Below are 22,289 nucleotides of genomic sequence, written 5' to 3'. Positions count from 1 at the left end.
CGTACTTCTTTTTAAGTATTATTAGCTAAGCATTTGAAAAAGCATTTGAAAAATTCTTCATTATCGATTTAAAAAAACAAAAATTCTCCAGTGTATTTCTCACACAATCCAGAACATGGACTTCACGCAAATTCTATCTGAGAGTCAAGAGCGGCACTTTCGAAAAACAAAAGAACGTTAAATCAAAGCTCAGTTAGTATTGTCAAAAACATATATATATAATGAAATATAAAATACAAATTATTTTTCTTAGGCTTTTAATTAAGATTTTTTTTATTTAATTCGCCTCTCTCGCCCCTCGTAGATCTCCTACCTATCTCTCCGGGCCGGTTTGAAACAGCGAATCTCCCGAGTTAAATCGAAGGTTAGCGTGGGGGAGGCAGAGGAAGTGGTGCGAGCGAACAAAGGCTGTGTGGGGGTGAGTGTGTTTTAGGTTCATTTTCACCGTTTTCTACAAAATGTCCAAGTGAAAACTGGCCAGCAAGTGACCCAAAAGTAACCACATCCCAGACGTTGTGCTGCTGTGCGTGACCATCGACATAGTTTGGCGTATTGGTTTATCTCCATCCCTGAGCCGCCGGAATGTCTGCCGCCATTCATTTGGTGTTGCTGCAGAACATCTGTCATCTTATGGCCTGTTGTTTAATTTGCTTTTAGTTTGATTTTTGTTTACTTGTTAGTATCCAGAGCCCTTTAGAGCCGGCGTTCATCCAAGATATTGTTTGTAGGGGTCAGGAAGATTAGTGTGCCGGTAGAACTCGAGGTTTTCTTTGTTATTGTGAGGCCTTGTGTGTACAGACAACGAGACGGGTCAGTGAGCAGATGTATACATGTATACAAGCACAAGTCTCTTGAGCGGTGATATCCTCTTTGCAAGGAATGAGCTGTTCAGAGTAAGATCGGCACAGTGTGTTGTACTCTGCTGTGATGAACGTGTCGTTCTCTGGTGTAATAATAATAATTATTCAGGTGTTACTGACAGAACTGCATGTCTCTCTCGTGTTTGTGTTGTAAAGTCTGCTTTATCATATTTTCTTTGCCAGTGAGAGAAAACCGCCTTTATTTATTGTATATGTAGCTGGGCTGCTTTGAGGCTTTGAAATGTTGTAATACTTTGCAACGAAACAGCTGCCACTGCACAGAACCGTGACTTGGCATCATTGGCGTCTCTAATCAGACTGGCAGGATTGGTTATCATGAGTAGCTCAATATCTCCGTATCCATACCAAACAGTTCAACATGCTGTATTATTTTCTTTTCCTTTTTTTGTTCTAAAAAGATTTATTTATTACAGAACCAATGACCGGAATAGCCTGATATCCTCCATCCATCATCCAAGATGTCAAGTAAGGAAAATTAAATTTCAGTTCATGTGGTTTGATTGTAGTATCAGAAGAGTACAGGTCTCCCTGTCGCCTCCAGTCTCCCCTCCCTGCTGGCCTTTCCAGGCTTGTCCAGAGCTCCAGTCCAGTTCAGAAACTCAGCATTTTCACTGAGCAGGCATAACTCTTGGCCCGCAGGAAAACGTTTTGCTTTTTCTGTCTAAGCAGGACGATGTGCTGTTTGCCAGAACACAAAATGGTAGAAATAAAATCCACATAAATTATTTTTGCCGTGTTCCAAGTTCAGCATTCACAGAGTAGTCCCGCGTTTACAAAAACACCATGGGTCTCTTAGAGCTTGTTTGTAAAAACCTGATTTTTATTTTTAAAATCCCCTTTAATTAATTGTGTTCTGTCCTTTGTTGTCAGTTGTTTTGCGGACAAAAAGAGACCAGGAAGAGTTCAAGAGGGGTGTAACCGGTTTATAAAAGATACTGACATTGAGAATCTAATCCTGTCTTCATGCTTAACCTTTAGTTTAAATGGGCTGTACGTTAATTTAAAAAGTTTTAAGTGTGGCTGATTTCCTTGAGCAGAAAGGAGTGTTAAAGCTCAAGTGTGTTCTCAGCAATAAACAGACATTTACTTGGCATTGGGCTGACCAGAGACTGATTCCACTTGATGTTTTTTTTAAAACTTTTTCTGAAGGTTGCTTTGCATTAAAAAAAGCTAAATAGTGACCTTGATAGTTTTCTTCAGGAATTAATCTTTCCACTAAATGGGTGAAGAATTTCATAGATAATCCTATGAAGACTTTTCCCTGTGTGTTTTGTGTGTTATGCATGTACACACAACCAGGATGCAGGTCAGCTCTTTGGGGAATATATCTTGTTTTTAAGGTGTGAGTAGGGGTAGTAAATGAGGTCTTTTTGGTAGGGTTGCATGTGCTAATTTCTGAAACACATGGGAAGGGTTAAAGGTTGCAGACCGGGGTGATTTCTAGGAGAAAGCAGCTGCTTGAATGAATACTGATAGGCCTGGAAGGACAGAAGTGCCTGGCGGGGATCCCAGCCAGAGAATATATATTGGACTGCTTGGTTTAGCTGATCTGGCTTCAAAATCGGACAGTTTTTCCATTTATTGAGATCTGGACCTAGTCCTTTGCATCGTAGTACTGATAACTGCTCCCCAGTTCGACGGGCATGGTGCCTCTTCGGAGAGTTTCGGTGGGCTGCTTGTAGCTCTGCAGGGTGATCGGTGCTAATTCAAGCAACTCTGCAGCCACCCGCAGTGTGGGGGGAGCCAAATCGCCCTGGGGTGTGCCCCGGTTTGCCCCATCCCCACAGGTGCGTTGTGAGCAGTGCAGTAATGGCTCCGTGCAGCTCCGTGTGTCATTAATTTCTTTCCCCTTTTCTTTCATGCAGAAAGGCCATCCTATGCCCCTCCCCCTGCCCCAGCCCCCACCACAGTAAGTATTGCAGATGCAGCACAGAGACATACGAGGGGGCTCCTTCACTGTGCAAGGGCCTCTAAACCTTATAACAGGCTGGGATCCGGCCTTTGAGTCCGTAAGAAATGTGTTCGAACATCTCCAAGAGATGCAGTCTTCTCCCTCATTCCTCCATAAACCACTTACAGGAGGAGGTCCCTGCAGGGCTTGAATTTTCCACACTTCATGTGCTGGTGCTGCAGGGCCAGTGAACTGTCCCCTGCAGTTACTGTACTGTGGGTGAAGCGTTCAGCTTTCAAATGCCATTAGTCCTCAGCAGACACCAGTTATGTGTGACTGTAACTCTAAAGTAATGCCTTAGCTGTGGGTATGTTTCCTGTTTGGTTGTAAGCGAAGGTCGTCCTGACGCAAGGAGTGTCAATAATGCCAATGTAGATCACTACCATTGCTGCTTTGAAAAAAAAAATGGTTAGTTGCTTTTGCATGACTCCGTATGCAGACCATATTCTTTTTGTTTTTTGGTTCGTTTTTCTCCTTTTCATTCTTTTTTCCTCCCCTCTTTGTTTCTGTCATTTCTCATTCGTGTTTTTGTCTCATTTGTTTCCATCAGCAAATGCCCAACACCCCAGGGTTTGTGGGATACAACCCATACAGCCATCTGGCCTACAACAACTACAGGCTGGGAGGGAACCCAGGCAGCAACAGCCGGGTCACGGTAGGAGAAATAACTTGCAATTTAGGGCGAGTTAAAACCCCATTGTCAATAGCCGCAAGAGGGGTACTTTGTCTTAGCCATGTTAGTTATTGGATTAGCTGCACACCCCCAGAACTGAAGTGACTATTCACACACCACTGGCTGCTGCTTTCACAGACTTGGTTTGCGGTCTTTCCCTATGTGAGCGTTTTTACATGGACTTCCCAGGGTCCTGTTGCCTGCCTGCAGGAGTAGTACAGTTCTGGGGTGAAATGACCCACGTGCTCTCACAGCAGGGGGCTGGGGTATCTGGCCCATCTGTGCCAACCGCTGTTTGTTGCTGGAGGTGAATTTCAGAAAATAACTCCTCAGGCTCCAGCTGGTTGGAGCTTAACAGCCAGAGTCCAAGAGCTGCCTCGCCTGCTCCAGTCCCACACCTCCTGTGCCCTTCTGCTCCAGTACCTCCTCACCACCCACCTCCCGCTGTTGACGAATATCCTCACTTCGCCAGTGTCTCTATGGAGGCTCTACGTGTGTGTTTGTGTCTGTATGAGCGTGCCAGCCTGCCCCCCTGTAGCTCCCCCGGTCCGCTGTGCCAGGCAGACGCCTTTGCTCCATGCATGTGGCAGCGGGCCTTCGGAGTGGGTGAACCGAACCCGTGAATGGCATCAGACTGCATTGCTTGGCGTGACTGAGCGCAGCAAAGGCGAGGTTGTAACCCCGGTGCAGCACACGCGTGGCTACAGTGGAGTGGAGGTTGATGACTGGGAATCCGTGTTACAATTCCATGGTCACGGTGCCAGCATTCGAAATATGATGATGCCTAGGGTTTTGCTAGCAGCAAATATGCAAACCCTTAGGCCATGAAAATATTCTGAGCCTTTTGTTCCCCGAGACTCAGCAGTTCAGTCTTTTTAAGGCCTAAAAACATGTAGGCCTCTTCTGCTTAAACTAAGTGGCTATAGAAAACTGTTCACGTGTGTTCCCATGAAGTCTATGTGCAAAACCTAAACAGCAGTATCCTAAAAACAAGCATATTCTGAACAGCTTGAATCTGTTCCTCAATCCTTGAGTATACAGTATATGTTGCGTTGCTTCCAAGCAGCTTAAGCCATTTTCATTTTTTCCTGTTGATATTTTTTTCCATAGTATATTTTTATATTTTTCCGTGTTTATGTATTGTTGAACGTTAAAGAATCACATCTGATTGACCGCAGGTTTGTTTCTGCTCTGTTTGCTTCTGTTTAGAATTCATCAGGAATTACGATCCCCAAACCTCCGAAGCCCCCAGACAAGCCTTTGATGCCCTATATGAGATACAGTAGAAAGGTAAGAGGTCTGACAGGGTGGGCTTTTTCGTGGTTCGCAAACGTTTTTAATGCAAACGGCTGTCCTGCTTTAGGTTGATTCCATGAAGAATATGTAAGCAGTTGGCAGTGATTGGGTAAGGTAAGGATTAGGAAAATCACTACTGTGTGTCTATGGATGCTTTATTAAAAGTTCACAAAACCTCAGTTTAAAGCTCAGGGTGGACAACCTTGGTCCTGTAGGGCCACCACTGATTAGTATGGTCCTGAAATGTGAGTTTTCATCAATGTTAAGTGGATGAAAGTAAGTTAACTGGTTTAGTCATTTCAGGAATGGCCAGCTTGAGCAATATAGGGCTGTTGGAGTGTTATAAAATGTATCTCTGAACTAGGTTAATTAACCAAGTAACCTACCAATAGGAAATTGTTCCAGTTGTTTGGAAATCAGTTGAGAACAACTCCGAAAACCTGCTGACCAGTGGCTCTAAGCGACTGGTAGCCACTCCTGACTTTAGTAAATCATTCCTTAATAAATCTATGAAACTTTCGATTAGTCTGAAGCATTGTTTCATACCAGCCAGATGCAGGGTCTAGAGGAGTCGCTGACATGATGTATTCCTGTTTAAGAGTATAAATATAATTAGAAAAATAAGGTTAGCTCAATTCTTTTTGTTGGAGGTTTTAACTGCACTTGTGGCACAACAGGGATATAAGTTGTCTATCCGGGACAGCAGTTGTGTTCAGGGCACGGAAGGAGACTTGTCTTACTTGAACAGTTGTTCATTTGTGCTGAATCGATTTGTAACGGTGTGAAAAGAAGAACTTTGTATTTTAATTCCCATCTGTCTGTCTGGGAGAGGAATTAATTTGCCTTATGTACATTTGCACTGCGATTCTTATTTGTGCTGTTCTCTCTTGATGTGCACGGGTATAATAGGCAACACCACACAATGTGCACAGTACATTACATCATAATGTAAAATAAAGTCACAGCAGACTATCATGCACAGCAACATGTAGATAGTGCAGAGCAATAAACACACAAAGATAAATGCCTTGATGTTGAGAATCAATCTCAAGGAGTTTGGGATGAGGGACAATCAACACATGGCTAAAATGTGGTGTGTATTTGTCATCTTTTTGACTCTGATTTTTATTGTCTGCAGGTTTGGGACCAAGTGAAAGCCTCCAACCCGGACCTGAAGCTATGGGAAATTGGGAAGATAATTGGTGGGATGTGGCGGGACCTCACTGATGAGGAGAAGCAGGAGTACTTGAACGAATACGAGGCTGAGAAGGTGTGTTGAGTGGGCGGAGGGTCCTGCCCGCGGACTGTGCACCTCCAGTCTGCCTCAGCTGTTCTGGAACTCAAGTCAAAAGCTGTCTGTGGCTGAGATTTAATCCACAGCAGTTATTTGATCAGTGTATCACTTGTCTGGTGACAAACAACCCAACCTCACAGAAGTTCTGGTGGAGTCGGTCACTCAGATTTGGTATATTCTATAATCATCCAGGTGGGGTGGTAGTGGAGGGGAGTCCCCATTACCTGTAAAGCGTTTTGAGTGGGGTTTCCAGAAAAGCGCTATATAAGTATAAGCAATTATAATTTATAATAATAATAATCACTTGAATTGGCTTATTTGCAAGAGTCACGCCGAGGTGATTCCTGTTGATTATAAAAGAGGAGAATAGACTCTGAAAGCTAGGAGTTGGGTGGCTTAGCTCAGTTATGCACTCTTGTTTGACAGCATGCCTCCCATTATGAAGGCTTCTCTTTTACAACCCCTATAATTCCTTGACATGGATCCCAGAATTCACTTCTGTCCTACATGGGATACATGCCTTGTCATAAAGAATGAACATTATTTGTTTGTTTCGTGTATGCGTCTTATCCGAAAGCCCAGTAGATGACTATATCTGACCCACGGCCCTGCCTCTTGCTTGCTCCCCCACCTGTCCAGATTGAGTATAATGAATCAATGAAAGCCTACCACAATTCCCCGGCCTACCTGGCCTACATCAACGCAAAGAGCCGAGCAGAGGCAGCTCTGGAGGAGGAGAGCCGGCAGAGGCAGTCCCGCATGGAGAAGGGCGAGCCCTACATGAGCATCCAGCCCGCCGAGGACCCTGACGGTGAGAAATTCACTGCTACAGCTGCCTGTTGTTGCTGCTCTGCTCTGCCCTGTCCTGGCCTCCTGCTCTGCCTGCTGCTCTGCCCTCCTGCTCTGCCCTGCTCTGCCCTGTCCTGGCCTCCTGCTCTGCCTGCTGCTCTACCCTGCTCTACCCTGCTCTGGCCCGCTGCCCTGCTCTGGCCCGCTGCTCTGCCTGCTGCTCTGCTCTGCCCTCCTGCCCTGCTCTGCCTGCTGCTCTGCCCTCCTGCCCTGCTCTGCCTGCTGCTCTGCCCTCCTGCCCTGCTCTGCCTGCTGCTCTGCCCTGCTCTACCCTGCTCTGCCCTCCTGCCCTGCTCTACCCTGCTCTGGCCCGCTGCCCAGCTCTGGCCCGCTGCCCTGCCCTCCTGCCCTGCTCTGCCTGCTGCTCTGCCCTCTTGCTCTACCCTGCTCTGCCCTCCTGCCCTGCCTCCTGCTCTGTCCTCCTGCCTCCTGCTCTGTCCTCCTGCCTCCTGCCCTGCTCTGTCCTTCTGCCCTGCCTGCTGCTCTAAAGCTTTCCTGTCCTACTGCTGCCTCACTGAGCTGCTCACCTGTCTGACTACACACCTGTTCTACGTGTTACCTTTCCTTGTAGTTTCTATGCACTTTGGCTCTCCCTGTGTACAAATGTCCTCTGTGGATATTGTGAGGCCATATAATATGTTTCTTTCCAACCACATTCATCAATGATTTTCTTTTTCCTGGGATTTAAATAATTCTGATGCAAGGAAACCATAACACCCTGTCTGAATGGTGACGCATCTTTCAGTTGGTGAATTACAACCAGAGTCGTCTTTTTATCATTTGCCAGATTATTAAAATGTCTTCAGATGTTTGGAATGTGATGAGAGCAGAGTCTGGCAGGATTTTACTGTGAAGTTAGGAGGCGTGTTTGGCTCATTTCAAGCCAGAGTCCCTATTCTGCAAGCTCAGTGAGAGCTTGCTTAATCTTAAGTGGGGCAGATGCCATTTGCTGCTGTCGGCAGAACAGAAACCGAAGGGAGTGGGTCCAGTTTACTTTTCGCTGGCTGTGCTTCATGAAGCCTGTCTGCCTGAAAGTGCTGCTCCTCCTTGCTGTCTGAAGTTAATTTATTTTCTTGTGTAATTACATTTTCTGCTCAAGGGTATGGGTGCACATGCAGATCCTGCCCTTCATGTTTTTGACATGCAGTACAAATTGAAATTGGTGTAGGAGGATGTTAAAGGACCCCAGTCAGCTGTGGCCTTGATATCTGTGCCTGAGTGTGCGACTCAGCTCTTGGCCCCCAGGTCCTGAAACTCAGATTTAAATTACTCCTTGGAATTGCTGCTTACCTTAGCTGGGTTTTGAAGTAGCTATAGCTATATGCTTCTGAAATGGCTACCTGCCCTTGAAGATCAGATGAAATAGTGTGGGATCAAGATCATGTTACTAGACTGTGGCTAATGAGGCCCAGCTGTTCTCATTCTCATGTTGTTCCATTGGAAGTGGTATGAAAGGTGCTGGTTAAGGATGTAGGGTTATAGTAAAAAAATCACATTTACCATGTTTAATACACTGTTGAAAAGGAACAGCACTATTCCTTTTCTCGCTGTCAATGAAGTGTAGACTTCAGAGGGCGGTGTGGTCAGCTTCCCATTGCAGGCGATGCTGTTGTGTCTTTTGGCTGCGCAGCTCGGAGCTGCTTTCTCAGGGACGGAGCACCTGCTGTCTTTTTGCTCCTCTGGTCCTCGGCCACGGCCCAGTAGAATTAATCTGCCAACCGGTGCTCCGTTCCGCACACAGCTCTCGGTTACAGCCGTGTGAGAATCTGCCCTCCGCTGCTGTTCTCAGCTGGCAGGCTGGAAGAGCCATCTGTCAGGGCAAGCTGGGCGTGCCGAGCTCCGCGCACAGGGCCGGTTTTCTCAGAGTTCCCAGACGATCAAAGTGACTTAGAAAAGATGTAGCGATCTGGGGTGGTCTTGCACGCTGGTTTGCAATGCATGTCTGACAGGTTTTGTGGTGGTGTTCTCCACCTTGCCCTGAGGCACCAGCTGAGCTCCGGTAAAGTGAAGGATGCGTGGCGTGTACCGTACCAAGCCCTCTCCTCAACTCATCCCGGCAGGGCGCCATCGGGGGGGTTTCTGTTTCTGTCTTTTTGCGTTTCTCCCCTTATTTTGATGCGTTTGAATTTACTGCAATGCGTTCCCTGTGATGTCAGTTCCAAATTCTCAAACTGGAAAAATAAGACGGTTCAAGTAGGCAGCTGCATCAGCGTGCGTAGGCTGCAAAGGAACAAGTTAAAGGTTTGTTCCACGCTGAAAAGAGAAGAAAGAGAACACAACATTTCAGCTGTGGAGCCTTCTCCGGGTGTGTTTTCGAAAAATAAAACTGGTGCCGACGGGTTCCTGATCTGTCTGCAGCAGAAAAAAATGTGAAATTATGATCCGTCGTTCTTGGACTTTGAGACTCTGATTTTCCTCCGCAACGAGTCTGTTTGAATCAAAATTTCTTCTTAAAAAAAAAAGTGTCCAGCTTCTGTTTGCCGAGGTGTTTTTTTAACCTTTCATTACAAAGGGCATCATGCTTTTCCCCTTTTGCTTTTCACGAAGCGTAAGCGAATGATGTCTGTTGTTTTTTTTCCTGTTGTTGGGTGGCGGGGGCAGATTACGACGACGGGTTTTCCATGAAGCACTCAGCCGCAGCCCGATTCCAGAGGAACCACCGGCTGATCAGCGAGATCCTGAGCGAGAGCGTGGTGCCGGACGTGCGCTCCGTGGTCACCACGGCCAGGATGCAGGTCCTGAAGCGCCAGGTCCAGTCTCTCATGGTGCACCAGGTAGGAGGCGCAGGGCGAGGGCTTGTCGCCACGTGTCCGGGAGGTTCCTGGTGTCGGATTCGGCTCTGCCACGGCCTCGCTGTCTCTCCGATCGAGTTCCTGAGCCCCCGGCACTTATCTGTCTCGTTCTCTCGCAGAGGAAGCTGGAAGCCGAGTTGCTCCAGATTGAGGACCGCCACCAGGACAAGAAGAGGAAGTTTCTGGAGTCAACGGAGTCCTTTAACAGCGAGCTGAAGCGGGTGAGCAGGCCCAGCTTGGTGTCCCCAGGGTGACCTGCAGCTGCCCAGGCTCGGGGGCGAGTGGTTTCTGGCCTGTGGGGGGTCCAACACTCACATGCACTTGTGCTGCAGGACCAGCCTGATTCCCCCAGCCAGCCTGCCTGCTCTGGGTTAAGCGCTTGGTTAAGGCTGAGTGTTTAAGTGAGGATTAGGACTGCAGGGAGGGCTCCACTCCAGATACAGATACTTCTTGGATCTTCCAGTTTTAAAGAATATTTTTGAGTTCCTTGCTGTGGAAAAGTCTGAATGCATACTGAGCATCAAAGAAACACAAGAAATCAAAGAAACCTCACCTAGTTTTTTCTGTAGTCGTTTAATTTTTGTTCACAAGATTTTAAATCTCTTACTGGAAGCATAAACACTTTTTGATGTTTATTGGAACATCAGTAGAACATAAAAGTTTCCAGCTAGTGCACATGGTTTTGACGCACTGATGTGCCAAATTGGTCTTCTGAGGTTATGAACAGTTACTGTAGAGCGAACCAGCTTTGCTTTTACGAGGCCAATCTCCCACAACAGCACAAAGACCTGCAAGAGTGAGGTAATGTGCAAACCGGAGGTTTTAACTGCCTGGCCCACTTGCTGATCATTGGGATCTCCCTAAGGAAGTTGGATGGAACAGTTAACTGCTGTTCTCCAGATGAGCCCTGGATGGCCAGTGTTGCGGGCAGCGGTGCTGACCCGTGTGCTGGGTGGCCAGTGTTGTGGGCAGCGGTGCTGACCCGTGTGCTGATGAGCCCAGTATTGTGGGCGGCGGTGCTGACCCGTGTGCTGATGAGCCCAGTATTGTGGGCGGCGGTGCTGACCCGTGTGCTGGGTGGCCAGTGTTGCGGGCAGCGGTGCTGACCCGTGTGCTGGGTGGCCAGTGTTGCGGGCGGCGGTGCTGACCCGTGTGCTGGGTGGCCAGTGTTGCGGGCGGCGGTGCTGACCCGTGTGCTGGGTGGCCAGTGTTGCGGGCGGCGGTGCTGACCCGTGTGCTGGGTGGCCAGTGTTGCGGGCAGCGGTGCTGACCCGTGTGCTGATGAGCCCAGTGTTGCGGGCAGCGGTGCTGACCCGTGTGCTGATGAGCCCAGTGTTGCGGGCGGCGGTGCTGACCCGTGTGCTGATGAGCCCAGTGTTGCGGGCGGCGGTGCTGACCCGTGTGCTGATGAGCCCAGTGTTGCGGGCGGCGGTGCTGACCCGTGTGTGCTCTGGCCTGGTGCTCCCCAGCTGTGCGGTCTGAAGGTGGAGGTGGACATGGAGAAGATCGCGGCGGAGATCGCGGCGGCGGAGGAGGCCGCGCGGCGGCGGGCGGAGGAGCGCGAGAGGGAGGCAGCCGAGCAGGCGGAGAGAGCGGCCGCCGCCGCCGCGCTGGAGGAGGAGCAGCAGCGCGTGTCCGCCGCCGCCACCGCCGCCGCCAAGCCGCCCGAGGACGAGCCCGAGGAGGGAGGAAAGAAGGAGGACGAGGAGGAGACTGAGGCCGTATCCATGGAGACAGGTGAGCACCACACCCCAGTCACGCCTGCCTGCATTACTGCAGTTCTCCAGCAGGGGTGCCCGACTCTCCATCCCTTTATGCCGTTGCTCTTCGCTGTAGCGGCAGCAGCGCTGGCCCTGTGGCTCTGGATCTGCACTTGTGGCTGGGAGGTTGCTGGTTCAAATCCCGCGGCCGGCAGAGGAATCCTTGCTCGGGGGCCCAACGGAGTAGGCCCGTAACTCCAACTGCTCCAGGGGTGCTGTACAATGGCTGACCCTGCGCTCTGACCCCAAGCTTCTCTCCCTGTCTGTGTGCCTGTATGTCTCATGGAGAGCAAGCTGGGGTATGCGAAAAAACTAATTTCGAATACAAGAAATTGTATATTGGAATATACAATATATACAATAATTGTATATACAATAAAGTGATCTTATCTTATCTCTCTCTCTTATGGCAGGAGTCCCACTGTTCACAGGTTCCCTGTGCGTGTAGCCCAGTTAAAAGTTCACCTGCTTCCCTCTGTGGAAGATCATTCTCTTGAATTGGCTGTGCTGTCAGTGTGCCATCTAACTGCACGCATGCACACTGTTTCCGTGTTCAGATTCAAGTCACTAATTACTGTTTGATTCTCTGGGGATGTTTGTATACAACTCACTGCCTCCGGCTCCCCTTTTCTTTAAAATGACTGAACTTACACACGTGAGACTTCCTAAGGCGGATAAAAATGCACGCTGAATAATTTCATCCCCCGACACCTGGGCGGAACGGCTTCACGCTCTGCTGTGCTGCACTGGAGATACCGAAGCGCTTTGCTTTTCAAGAGCATCCTCTCGAAAAAGCGCCCCCCCCCACCACCACCACCCACGGGTTACCCCAGGGCCAGCCTGGCCCACAGTGCCCATGAAAGGCAGCTTGCCATGGGGAGGCAGCTTAATCTGGCCAACGGAGGAACATTTAAAATAATTACGAGTTAAAACCTTGCTGGAATTATTTTGAAGCCTCACTGTGCATGGTTTCTGCTCTCGCATTTGGTATGTTTTTGTGTGACGATGAGTCATTTTTTAAAATTTTCTCATAAAGGTCAACTGAAAATAGATAAGATCAGATACGGGGGAAAAGTCTGTCAGTTTTTTTTCCTGTTGGGTTCCAGCTTAATCTTGCCTTTCAACAGGTGACAATCCCTATCCCTGAAACAATGCAGGATTATTCCTCACATTAAGATCCGCAGGCAGTTTCACTGGTTTTGGGGATTTCAAGGTGTAACCTGGATTATTGTTGTTGTGAAAACTAGATTTTGCTGATGGAAGCAGAGTTTGCTGCCAAGCCATTAAATTGATTTTCCCAGCGGTGACGCGGTCTCCTTTTCCCTCCCCCTGTTCACACAGGCAGGCGAAGAAGTAGGTGTGGATCTGACTGGACAGCATTCATCCTTTCCTCAGCCCTCACAGATATCCAACACAGTTTACCCACTGCTGGGCTTCTCAGCCTTTTCTTTTTTGAGGGGTACCCCTCTTCAAGAAACCCCTCTTGGTACAAGTACAAGCCCATTTAAATTTGAAATCCTATTGCAATACATTTTCTGCAAGCAAAGCTGCCCAGCTCCTGTGAAAAGTGAAAAGACATGGTACAATGAGAAAAAACAGGTCCTTGGTTGTTACAAAACTGTACAAAACAGTTTGTTGTTTTCAGCAGGTGATCATTAATTTATTTGACACTTTTCTTCAGTTGTCCAGTTGTGCAGCTGGGCTTTTATTGGAGCACAGAGCCTTGCACAAGGGCACAACAGCAGTCCAGAGCCCTGATGTTCCTTCACACTGCTGGTCTTATAAACCTGTCCATAAACTGAGAATATAATAATAATAACATCACTTTATTAACCCTATACAATTTCTTGTATTAGGAATTTGTCTTCAGCTTGCTCTCCATGAGACACACAGACACACAGATGCACTTGTCCTAATATAATCATTCTTTTGTTTAAATATTGTTTTTCTTTATAGTATTGCACCCTTGCACAGACATGTTAACCGTCCATATAAGACAGTGCTGACTCGTTGAGACCCCACTGACTCGTGTCTGTTATGGCCTATGAACCCTGGTGTAGTTCAGTCCAGTAAAGTTATGCATGATGCTGGATGAAATGGGGTCTTTTAACATTTATGGAAAAGCTGTCGGATGTTAAATGGGTCTTCTTGCATGTCTGACGTGGTGAACCCGTGTCTTCGCTGTGTTCCAACACAAGAAATGAAAGGTGATCAGCTCAGTCTGAAATGGCAAAGTAAAAAATAAATGACATCTCAAGTGGGAGCATTTGAAAAGCAACTTCCTCGTGCGAAAGTGAAGAAAATCTTGTGTTACAGCGCCCCTTGGTGGTAGCTTTTTTGCATGGCTGTGAAATATTCCTGTCCCACCAGGCTCTTGAGATCATTAGTGTCATAATTACGGTATTGTGTTGTTCTGCAAAGGAACTTCTGTTGTACTGCTTTCTCTCCAAGGCCGGTCAAACCAGCACAAGACTCTGCCTAGCGGTGCACGCGTTTACTTCACAGGAACCTTCTTCTGCCTTTGTGTTACCACCGCTTACCACAGTTACTGCTGTGCTTGAGCCACTGGAAAAGCAAAGGTTTCACAGGGTTTATAGTAAATCGCTGAGGTGCTGGTCCACTTTCCTCTGCGCTCCAGACACATCCGGGTGCCATGTAGCTGGGATCATACGTGAATCTCGCACGTCGTGTCCAATGGGGTCGCTGTCTCTTTTTCTGAAGAGCTGGTGTCGCTCTCCCTGCGCTGCAGCTTCACTCGTATCTGGGCTGCAGCCGGCGCGTGTCGCCTGTGGCGCGTGCTCGCCCTCACGCCTGTGCGTAACGCCCCCCGCGTCCGTCTGTCTGTCTCTGTCCGTCCGCAGAGGAGCCGCGGGCGGAGGAGGCCTCCGAAGGCCAGCAGGCCAGCGAGGAGGGGGCGTCCACCACGGAGGACAAGGAGAGCGTGCCGGAGGGGGGGGACAGCGTCATGGAGGAGGGGACCAGCGACAGCAACACCGGCTCGGAGAGCAACAGCGCCGCCCCGGAGGAGCCGCCCGCCGAGCCGGCCCCGGACGAGGGTCCCGGCGAGAAGCACGAGTGAGGGCGGCAGGGTCGCGGCCCCCCGCAAGGTCTTTCGTTCCTTTCATCCCCCTTCCTGTCCGTTTCCTCTGTGGGATGTGGAGAGCGTCTGCGCTTTCGTGTTTTTCTAGATCTGTCAAAACCCGTGACGGGGGAAATCTGGTCCATTTGTAGTTTTAATTTGGGCGATTGAGGCTGTGGTGTTGAAAATGTTGTCGATTTTTATCTTTCAGGGAAATATGAACTACGTTGCCAGTTTTTGGTATGACAAACCAACAGCCTTAACCACCCAAAAGTGACGTTTTAGTGAGAAGGGATGTTTTTTCTCCTTCGCATGTATTCGATGTTATCAGATGGCCAATGAATGTCTGGCTACTTCAAAATGGTCCGGTGGAGTCTGTGAACCTGTAGGGTTAGTAAAGTGTTTTAGATATCAGGCTATATAGCACAGAAAAAAACATGAATTTTAAATCTTTTTTTAATTACCATTTTGTACCCCCCCCAATAAAACCATGAACTTCAACGTGCTGGTCTGTGGGCTTTGAGTGTGTGTGGGTCCAGAAAGTTTATGCTGGTTGCTGCTGGACTGGGAAAGCTTGTGCCATCTCCAGCTTTGAAAAACTATTTGTGGTGGGGGCGAGTCTCAGAAATGCGTTGGGGTCTGCCACTTTCATTTTTTTTATTTCCCAGATGGCGAAACGCATAACGTTGATTTTCTAGGTCAAATGAAAAATACCGCATTTGTCATCAATGTGAGGGCAAGAAGGTGCAGGGGAGCTTTCTGCAGCTTTTCGGACCGCAGCAACACCTGTGCTCGTCAGCCCTTTTATTGTTAAAGCTCTTTCACAGTGGAGACGTGCTCCTGCTCAGGCCCCTGGCCTCTCGCGATGAAGCGGGCTGTTTTTACCATAAATACTGAGCTGCAGCGAATGAATTTGAAGCAAAGGATGTGGTGAGAGATAAAAGGGAATATTGTTTTGGCTTTGCTGGTACCTGAAAATACTGAGAGATGACTAGAGCTGGGTTTCCTGTTTTTAACATCTCTCGTCTCGATCCCCTCCGCCCCCAGTGTAACCAGAAAAAAACAGGCACCTCAAAACCTTTCTGCTGCAGGAGCCACAGTTGTTAAAGTAATCGATCCAGTTCTCTTGTGGAAGACCTATGAAGCTTTTCTGTGCCAGCTGAACCAAGTCTAAAATTCCCCCACATTACTGTTCCAAAGCCTGGGAGAGAGAATCCCTGCAGCAACTTTTGTGTCTCCTGATCCAGAGTTTCCGCAAAACAGGGTCCGCGCCCAGACCTGGATTCCTGGAGTCTGCGAATGAAGAAGTGGCCACAATCAGTGGAAAATGTGTTGATTCTCCGAACGGGCTATGGGCGAAGGCAGCTGCTGGTTGCTCACATTTTTTTGGGTGTTTTGGGGAAGCTGACAAAATGTGCTTGTTCTGAAATGACTTATAATCTATGGTACAGTTTTGTCCTTCCAATTTGCTCCTGATCATTCACCCTGTGCTGGGTCTGTATGAGCCATTCACTTCCCTTACTTTGGTCAGGAAGGATGCTGAAATTGTGGGGAAAATTGAATCCTTGATTAATTTGCTCCTAGCCTGTCTGAAAAAGTGTCCCATTTCCTTATTCTTCCTTATTCATGTTACAGGGATAAGGAACAGAACTTGCAGACCAGCTTTGCAGAATGAATGTTTGACTTATACAGGACACCTTGTGCACTGAGCATATAAATTAAAGAAGACTGCCCTTCCATTGTTGAAAGTTTTGTTGAAACCAAAAATTGAAACGCCTGTTTTGACGATGGGGCATTATGCACAAACTGTGCCTTTTGATGTCTAAAAATTAATTACTTCTAGATGCACTAATGCTTCCGAACATTGAAATAAACTGTTCAGAAGCAGTAGCTACCTTGTTCAGAGCTACATTGCTGTGTGTGTAGTCCTGTCTTTATTGGATCAGGCCTGATCTCTCTTCAATGTAACCTGGGTAGAATGGCAGTTGACATTTAAAAAATATTAATCATATTACTGAACATCACATTCGTAAACTCTTTGAATGCTGCCCACAGACTCAGGCTTGTAAAGGTTAGAATGCGTACAGTGCTGTAAAAAAGTGCACCCCATGAAAAGGTGTGTTTTTCCAACATATTTGTATGTATGGATATTTTATCTTCATTTCAACAATATTGATAGATAAACGTGATCTAATTTAACAAATAAAAATGAAAATTATTCTTTGCAATCATTTATTCAACAACAAAAGTCAGAAATGCAATTATCTGCTGTGGAAAAAATAAGTACACTCCCTAATTTCAATAGCTGATGTTGCCCCCTTTGGCAGAAATCACTTATTGTAGGTGTTTTCTTGTAATTGTCTCTATGATGGCAAGCTGGCCGGGCCCTGAAGCAGAATAGCAGCCCCAAACCATAATGCTTCCACCACAGTTGGTATGAGATTCTTTTGGTAAAAGGCAGTTTTTCGTTTTTGCCAAACATGACATCTGGCATTGTGGCCAAAGAGCTCTACCTTTGTCTCATTCGTCCAGAGCACATTGTTTCAATAGTCATGATCTTCACCTAGGTGTTGTCTGGCAAACTTCAGTCGTGCGTCTATATTATTTTTTTGAAAGCGGAGGCTTCTTCCTTCCTGATCTCGCAAAGTTGTGCAGTCCCTTTCGGATGGTCGACTCATGCACTTTGACATTGACAGAGGCAAGACTTGCCTGTAAAACCCTTGATGTTATCCTGGGGTTCTTGGAGACGTCCTGCAGCATCTTTCGGTCAGCTCTTGGGCTGAATTTGGTGGGACAACCTGGCCTGGACAGATTGGCAGCGAAATTTTGAAATTTTCTCCATTTGTAGATGGTCTTTCGGACAGTGGAGTGATTGACTACAAATTGCTTGGAAATGGCTTTAAAACCCTTCCCAGACTCCTAGGCATCGACAATCGTTCTTCTGAGGGCCTGAGAGAGCTCTTCTGACCTTCACATGATGTAGCCACACACCTCAGCTTTCTGATGTTTGTATCGGGCAGTGCCCTCCAAGTTACTCTCTAGTGATGTTCTAATCATTTGCACCTGTTTTGGTGCACCTGATTCTAATTGGAGGCATTTCATGCAATGATAAAGGTAGGGGTGTACTAACGTTTTCCGCACAAGGCAATAACATTTCTGTTGATTTGAATAGTACAAATGAGTGAAAAATTTGATTTTTTTCAAGTTAGATCACCTTATATTATATCACCAATATTGATCACCTCAATATTGTTGAAATGACGATCAAATATCCTTTTGTCCAAAAATGTAAAAAGCAACAAACATACTTTTTCACAGCACTGTATGCGTTTTATTTTTGTGATATGCTACGTATTGCGATGCACCCTTCAGTCCTGTTCCCTGGGAAACGTGTTTCTCCAGTCGTCTTCTGCAGGCTCAGGTTTGTACTCCGGGGAGAGTTGTGCCTCAATCTGCCTGATGCACTTGTCTTGGTCTGGCAGCCCAAACTGTGTGGGATCTCGCATGTGTGAGAAAGGTTGCTCTCTTTTTCTGTTAGGAAACCTGATTGTGCACATTGCAATATGTGATATGATTTGAAGCTGAGCCTGTTCCCTGCTGTCTTAACTGTAAGATGCTGATAGCCGGGACAGTCACACAGTAGCAATCAGAGTGCTGTCTTATGATTTGCAAGCACGGTTTCTCAATAGGAAACTCTTCTTGCTCCCTTGACTGGTTTAACACTACTAGAAGCGTCCTAGTGTTGTTCACAGCAGGGCAGTGTAATGTGTATAAAACACAGAAAGCAGATCAGCTCTGTGTCTGAAACCGAAATCTTCACAGGATGACGAACAGAGCAAAGGAGTGTTAATTCATGAGAGATTATCTTTCACCACACCTATATTTCATGCCCCTACCTCTATTGATTATAGCAGATCGTTTTGAAAAGAAAGCCCAGCACAGCACCCAAAACCAAAAACCTCAGCAACTCGATTAACAGACAGCCTCCTGTCTGTTAATCGAGTTGCTGAGGTTTTTGGTTTTGGGTGCTGTGCTGGGCTGGGCCCCAGTTGCTTGTGACTTGTGCCTGGCAGATCTTTGACTCTCTGGGGTCCACAGGGTGGTGACCGCAGTGTGACAGTGCCACACACCGTGTCACCCTGTCTGACTTCCACCTCTTCAGAGCCCCGGAGAAGATGGTTTCTGCAAGGTCAGGTGCTCGTGAAGCCTGACGGGCTGTGCAATTGTGCCTAACGGCTGCCGGGGCAGTTTCGAAACATCTGCAAGTTGCCAAAACAAGACTGAGCAGAGCAGCGATACCATCTGGTAAGAGAGAGCGTGGAGACTCGTCTCATCAGGCACCTTCACTATTTTAAATCCCCTCAGATTCAAGATACCCGATAGCTGGTGGAATAGAGAAAAATAATTTCTACATTTTTTTTTAAATAACCCATTTCAGTTCCCTGTGTAAATTAAAACACTAATCAAAGAGGGAGAAATTGCTTTTTGAGGTGTGAGATGTGAGTAACATCTCAATTCATCAATTTCCCTACGGGATTATCATCTATCTGTCTAACTGCACACACTGCATCACTGTAACCGATCAGTTTTTAAAATGAATTCCCCCCCCCCTCCAACTCTGCTACGTGCTGATTTAAAAATCAGCCCCTTACACATGTAACGTGCAACTGGAATAGGTCACATTTGAAAAGAAGCTTTCTCCAGCCCTGCTGATAAGCTAATAAGTTCTCATCCGATTAGTTCTAGAAGAATATCTGTGTTGTGGTGGTTCTGTTATATCAGTTTCTAGCAGATGTCTCTCAAAGCGAAAGCCAGGGGTGTGATGCAGAAACCACATGGACGTTTCGGAGACGGAGGTGTGCAAGAAGTGGTAGGTACTGCATCACCTTTAAAACTTCAAGGGGTTTTCATAAAGAGCAGAAGCCAACTCCCTCAGTTGTGCTCTTTTATCTAACTCACTTGGTAACAAAATGTGGTACCGCAGCCATATTTGTCTTTAATGCAATTCTACACTTGGGTAATTTTCAATAGAACAAACTGTTATGAGGATGGGGTGTGGTACCGTCTGAATCTGGGTTTAAAAATGTGTGAGGTTAAGGATGGGATTATTGTACAGCTGGGGTTATCTCCAGCAAGGTTACCTGTCGTGGCTTCAGTCGAGGCTGCTGGCTGAACTGGTGCAGTCAGAACACTGTTGCAGGCAGTGTAACACAAGCAAACCAGGACAGGCCGAGCCTTTAACCCATCAAACGTGTGTTAGCCACTGAGGCAGATGAGCTGGTGATAAAGGATCTGAAATCAACCAGAAACATCCTGTAGTTCTCTTAAGGTCTCAGCTGGGGTTCATCACCCACTTGAGGTTATTAACTTACTGAAGTGATCCCGCACATGCGCCAGATTGGTTAAGGGTCTCTGAACAGTGGCTCTGCAGGGCCAGGCTGGGCCCCACCGGTATAAACCATTGAATTCGTGAGGCCAGCAGAGCCAGCCGACCACATTGCCAGCTCGTTCTGGGCCTCTGTCGGTCTTCACGGGTCCACTGGACCTGCCTGTGGTTGTGCCTGGGGCCCCGATTGTTTCGCACCAGCAGTGCCTGAACTGTATCCATCGAGTTTCCTCTGCTGTGTGGCGTGTTAATGAAGCCACATCCTGATCTTCGGGACCAAGTGATCTCTTACCAGCTGTATGTGTGGTTCAGTGTCGGCGATTCGGGTTTCAGGAAGCCCTGGTCGCGTCAGGACTTTTGTTTGTAACTGGCTGCAGTACCAGGTGAGTCCTTGGCCTGCAGACGCGCCGTTCACACCGTGCACCACTTGAGATGTTGCGTCATAGGTGCGATGCGCGAGAAGCACTTTTACTTGTGAACTGCAGAAGATCGGGAAAGTTCCGAAATGAGAGGCGGCCGTGTGACTTGTGTTGATCTGAGAATCTCATCCCGGTGTTTCTTTGACGGAGTTGCTGTGTAGATTTTTCCAGACGCCCACTGCTTGCTGTGTAAAGAGGTGCTGCTCTCACTTGGGTGCACTTACAGTTTCCATGAAGTCCTACCCTGCATCTATAATTATGCGTCTGCTCTTGTAACGGACACATTGTCTTGAAAGAGTTTTTCAGAAAAATAAAACCCTAAGTTTTTCTTCGTTTCAATCCTTGTAACTCAGGCTGTTCAAGTTCAGGAAGAGGAGAGCTGACTTCAGGTTTGCTTTGCAAACTTAATTGCAGTTGATGGCAGGAGGGCTGATGGGAAGGACAGGACCTAACCAGACCAGGATCTGGGATAATACTTGTGCCTGGTTACTGCTGCATATCTATGTAATTATCTGTACTTCAATCATTTCGCTCAGAATTAAATATGTTGCATGCATTCAAATGACATGCTCCATCTCATATTTGAGCTGTTCAAGTATTTCCTTTCTAGACAACATAATTGTGTTCAATTAATATTTACTTAAGACTGGACATTATTTTTTTTTCAAAAATTATAAACGTTTATACAGTACCTCCGTTCCTCTAAATTGTGCCTGGACACACTGCTGTCCAGGTGAATTTAGTTTCGGCTGATGGACTGAGCCATTAGCTGAACTAATATTGATTGATTAGACCCTAACCTTTAACTGACCTGAGTGATTGATTACACTTTTTTTGTTGTATTGGTCCTAAAAAGTTGCTGTTTTGAAACTAATAATATCTATAGCTAAATGTAAAATCTCTTACATTTGTAAAACTGAAAACAATTCTGAAAATCTAATGAGGAAAGTATGGTTTAATTAATCTACAGATTAGCTGATTAGCTGTGCTTCAAAGTAACCAAGCCGAAATGTCTATTATCTGTTCCATCAGGATGTACAGATGATTTATTTCCAATATAGCAGGCGTGTCGAGACTATCGTGATTGACTAATTGTGAACCTTTCTATATTCTTCCCCTCCTTAATATTACACTACTTTCAGTACGGCAGCATATAAATATCAGTATATTTTGGTTCTTTTCCTCACATACAGTCAAGAGATGTTAAAGCGTTGATTAGTGTAGCCCAGTCTGGCAACACATTGCTCTCTATCATCCAAGTCAACATCTGCATCAAACAACAACAGGAAGACATATTGCCTCAAACAGGCGATAGAACAGGCTACTTTCACACATATCCTATATCCAAACAGAAACTGGAAAAGTGCTTTTGAAATTGAAAACGGGAGGCATTGCATTACACACAGGGGTGCAGGGGTCTGTAACAAGCTGCCCTGTCATTCCATCAAAGACGGTACCCCGGCTTCTTTCAGGAAACACCTCTGTGATCCTCCGATTAGCCCGCTAATAAACGCCAGACTGAATGCTCCTCTCGTCTGTGGGCTCTCTGCTGTCCTGCTCTTAGTGGGGACTGTCTGAGTCACAGGCTGCTGCTGATGTCAGGCCACCTGAGAGTCCTGTGACTGGGCCACAGGTTCCCCTGAAATTCCAGCAGTGGGCAAGAGGACAGCCTCGGTGGTGGGGGACTGCCTGCTGGGGAGTCCCACAGCTCCAGGTCGGAGTCCCAGGGGAATTCTGCAGCTCGAGGGCTGTCCAGATCAGTCAGTCATGAGTCACAGAATGAAGAAATACAGAAACTGGGGAAAGATGCAGTTTCTAGTTACATCCTTTTTTCACGTACTTTCCGTTTTTTTATTTTATTTTTATGTTTGTGCAAGAAAGACTCTCAGCTGAGAAGAGAGACTGGTGG

The 22,289-nt window shown here is 47.0% G+C and overlaps 1 protein-coding gene across 2 annotated transcripts; it reads left to right on the top strand.

Annotated features, from left to right (window-relative positions):
• The first annotated feature begins 312 nt into the window (after nt 1–312).
• On the top strand, nt 313–15,076 carry smarce1 (SWI/SNF related BAF chromatin remodeling complex subunit E1). Of its 2 annotated transcripts, XM_088623301.1 has the most exons (11): nt 313–418; nt 1,295–1,346; nt 2,747–2,790; nt 3,383–3,487; nt 4,715–4,795; nt 5,940–6,071; nt 6,735–6,906; nt 9,546–9,718; nt 9,856–9,957; nt 11,206–11,473; nt 14,358–15,076. In XM_088623301.1, exons 2-11 carry the CDS (start codon nt 1,340–1,342, stop codon nt 14,573–14,575), a joined length of 1,302 nt encoding a protein of 433 aa, XP_088479427.1. In that variant the 5' UTR covers nt 313–418; nt 1,295–1,339; the 3' UTR covers nt 14,576–15,076. The 2 variants fall into 2 exon arrangements, with proteins under 2 accessions (XP_088479427.1, XP_088479428.1); XM_088623302.1 differs by lacking the exon at nt 3,383–3,487.
• The last annotated feature ends 7,213 nt before the right edge of the window (nt 15,077–22,289 follow it).

The sequence above is a fragment of the Lepisosteus platostomus genome, chromosome 28, assembly GCF_059453375.1.
Source record: "Lepisosteus platostomus isolate fLepPlt1 chromosome 28, fLepPlt1.hap1, whole genome shotgun sequence".
NCBI classification, from domain to species: domain Eukaryota; kingdom Metazoa; phylum Chordata; class Actinopteri; order Semionotiformes; family Lepisosteidae; genus Lepisosteus; species Lepisosteus platostomus.
The sequence above is the reverse complement of the archived record's forward strand: the minus strand, read 5'-3'. Positions and strand labels throughout refer to the sequence as shown.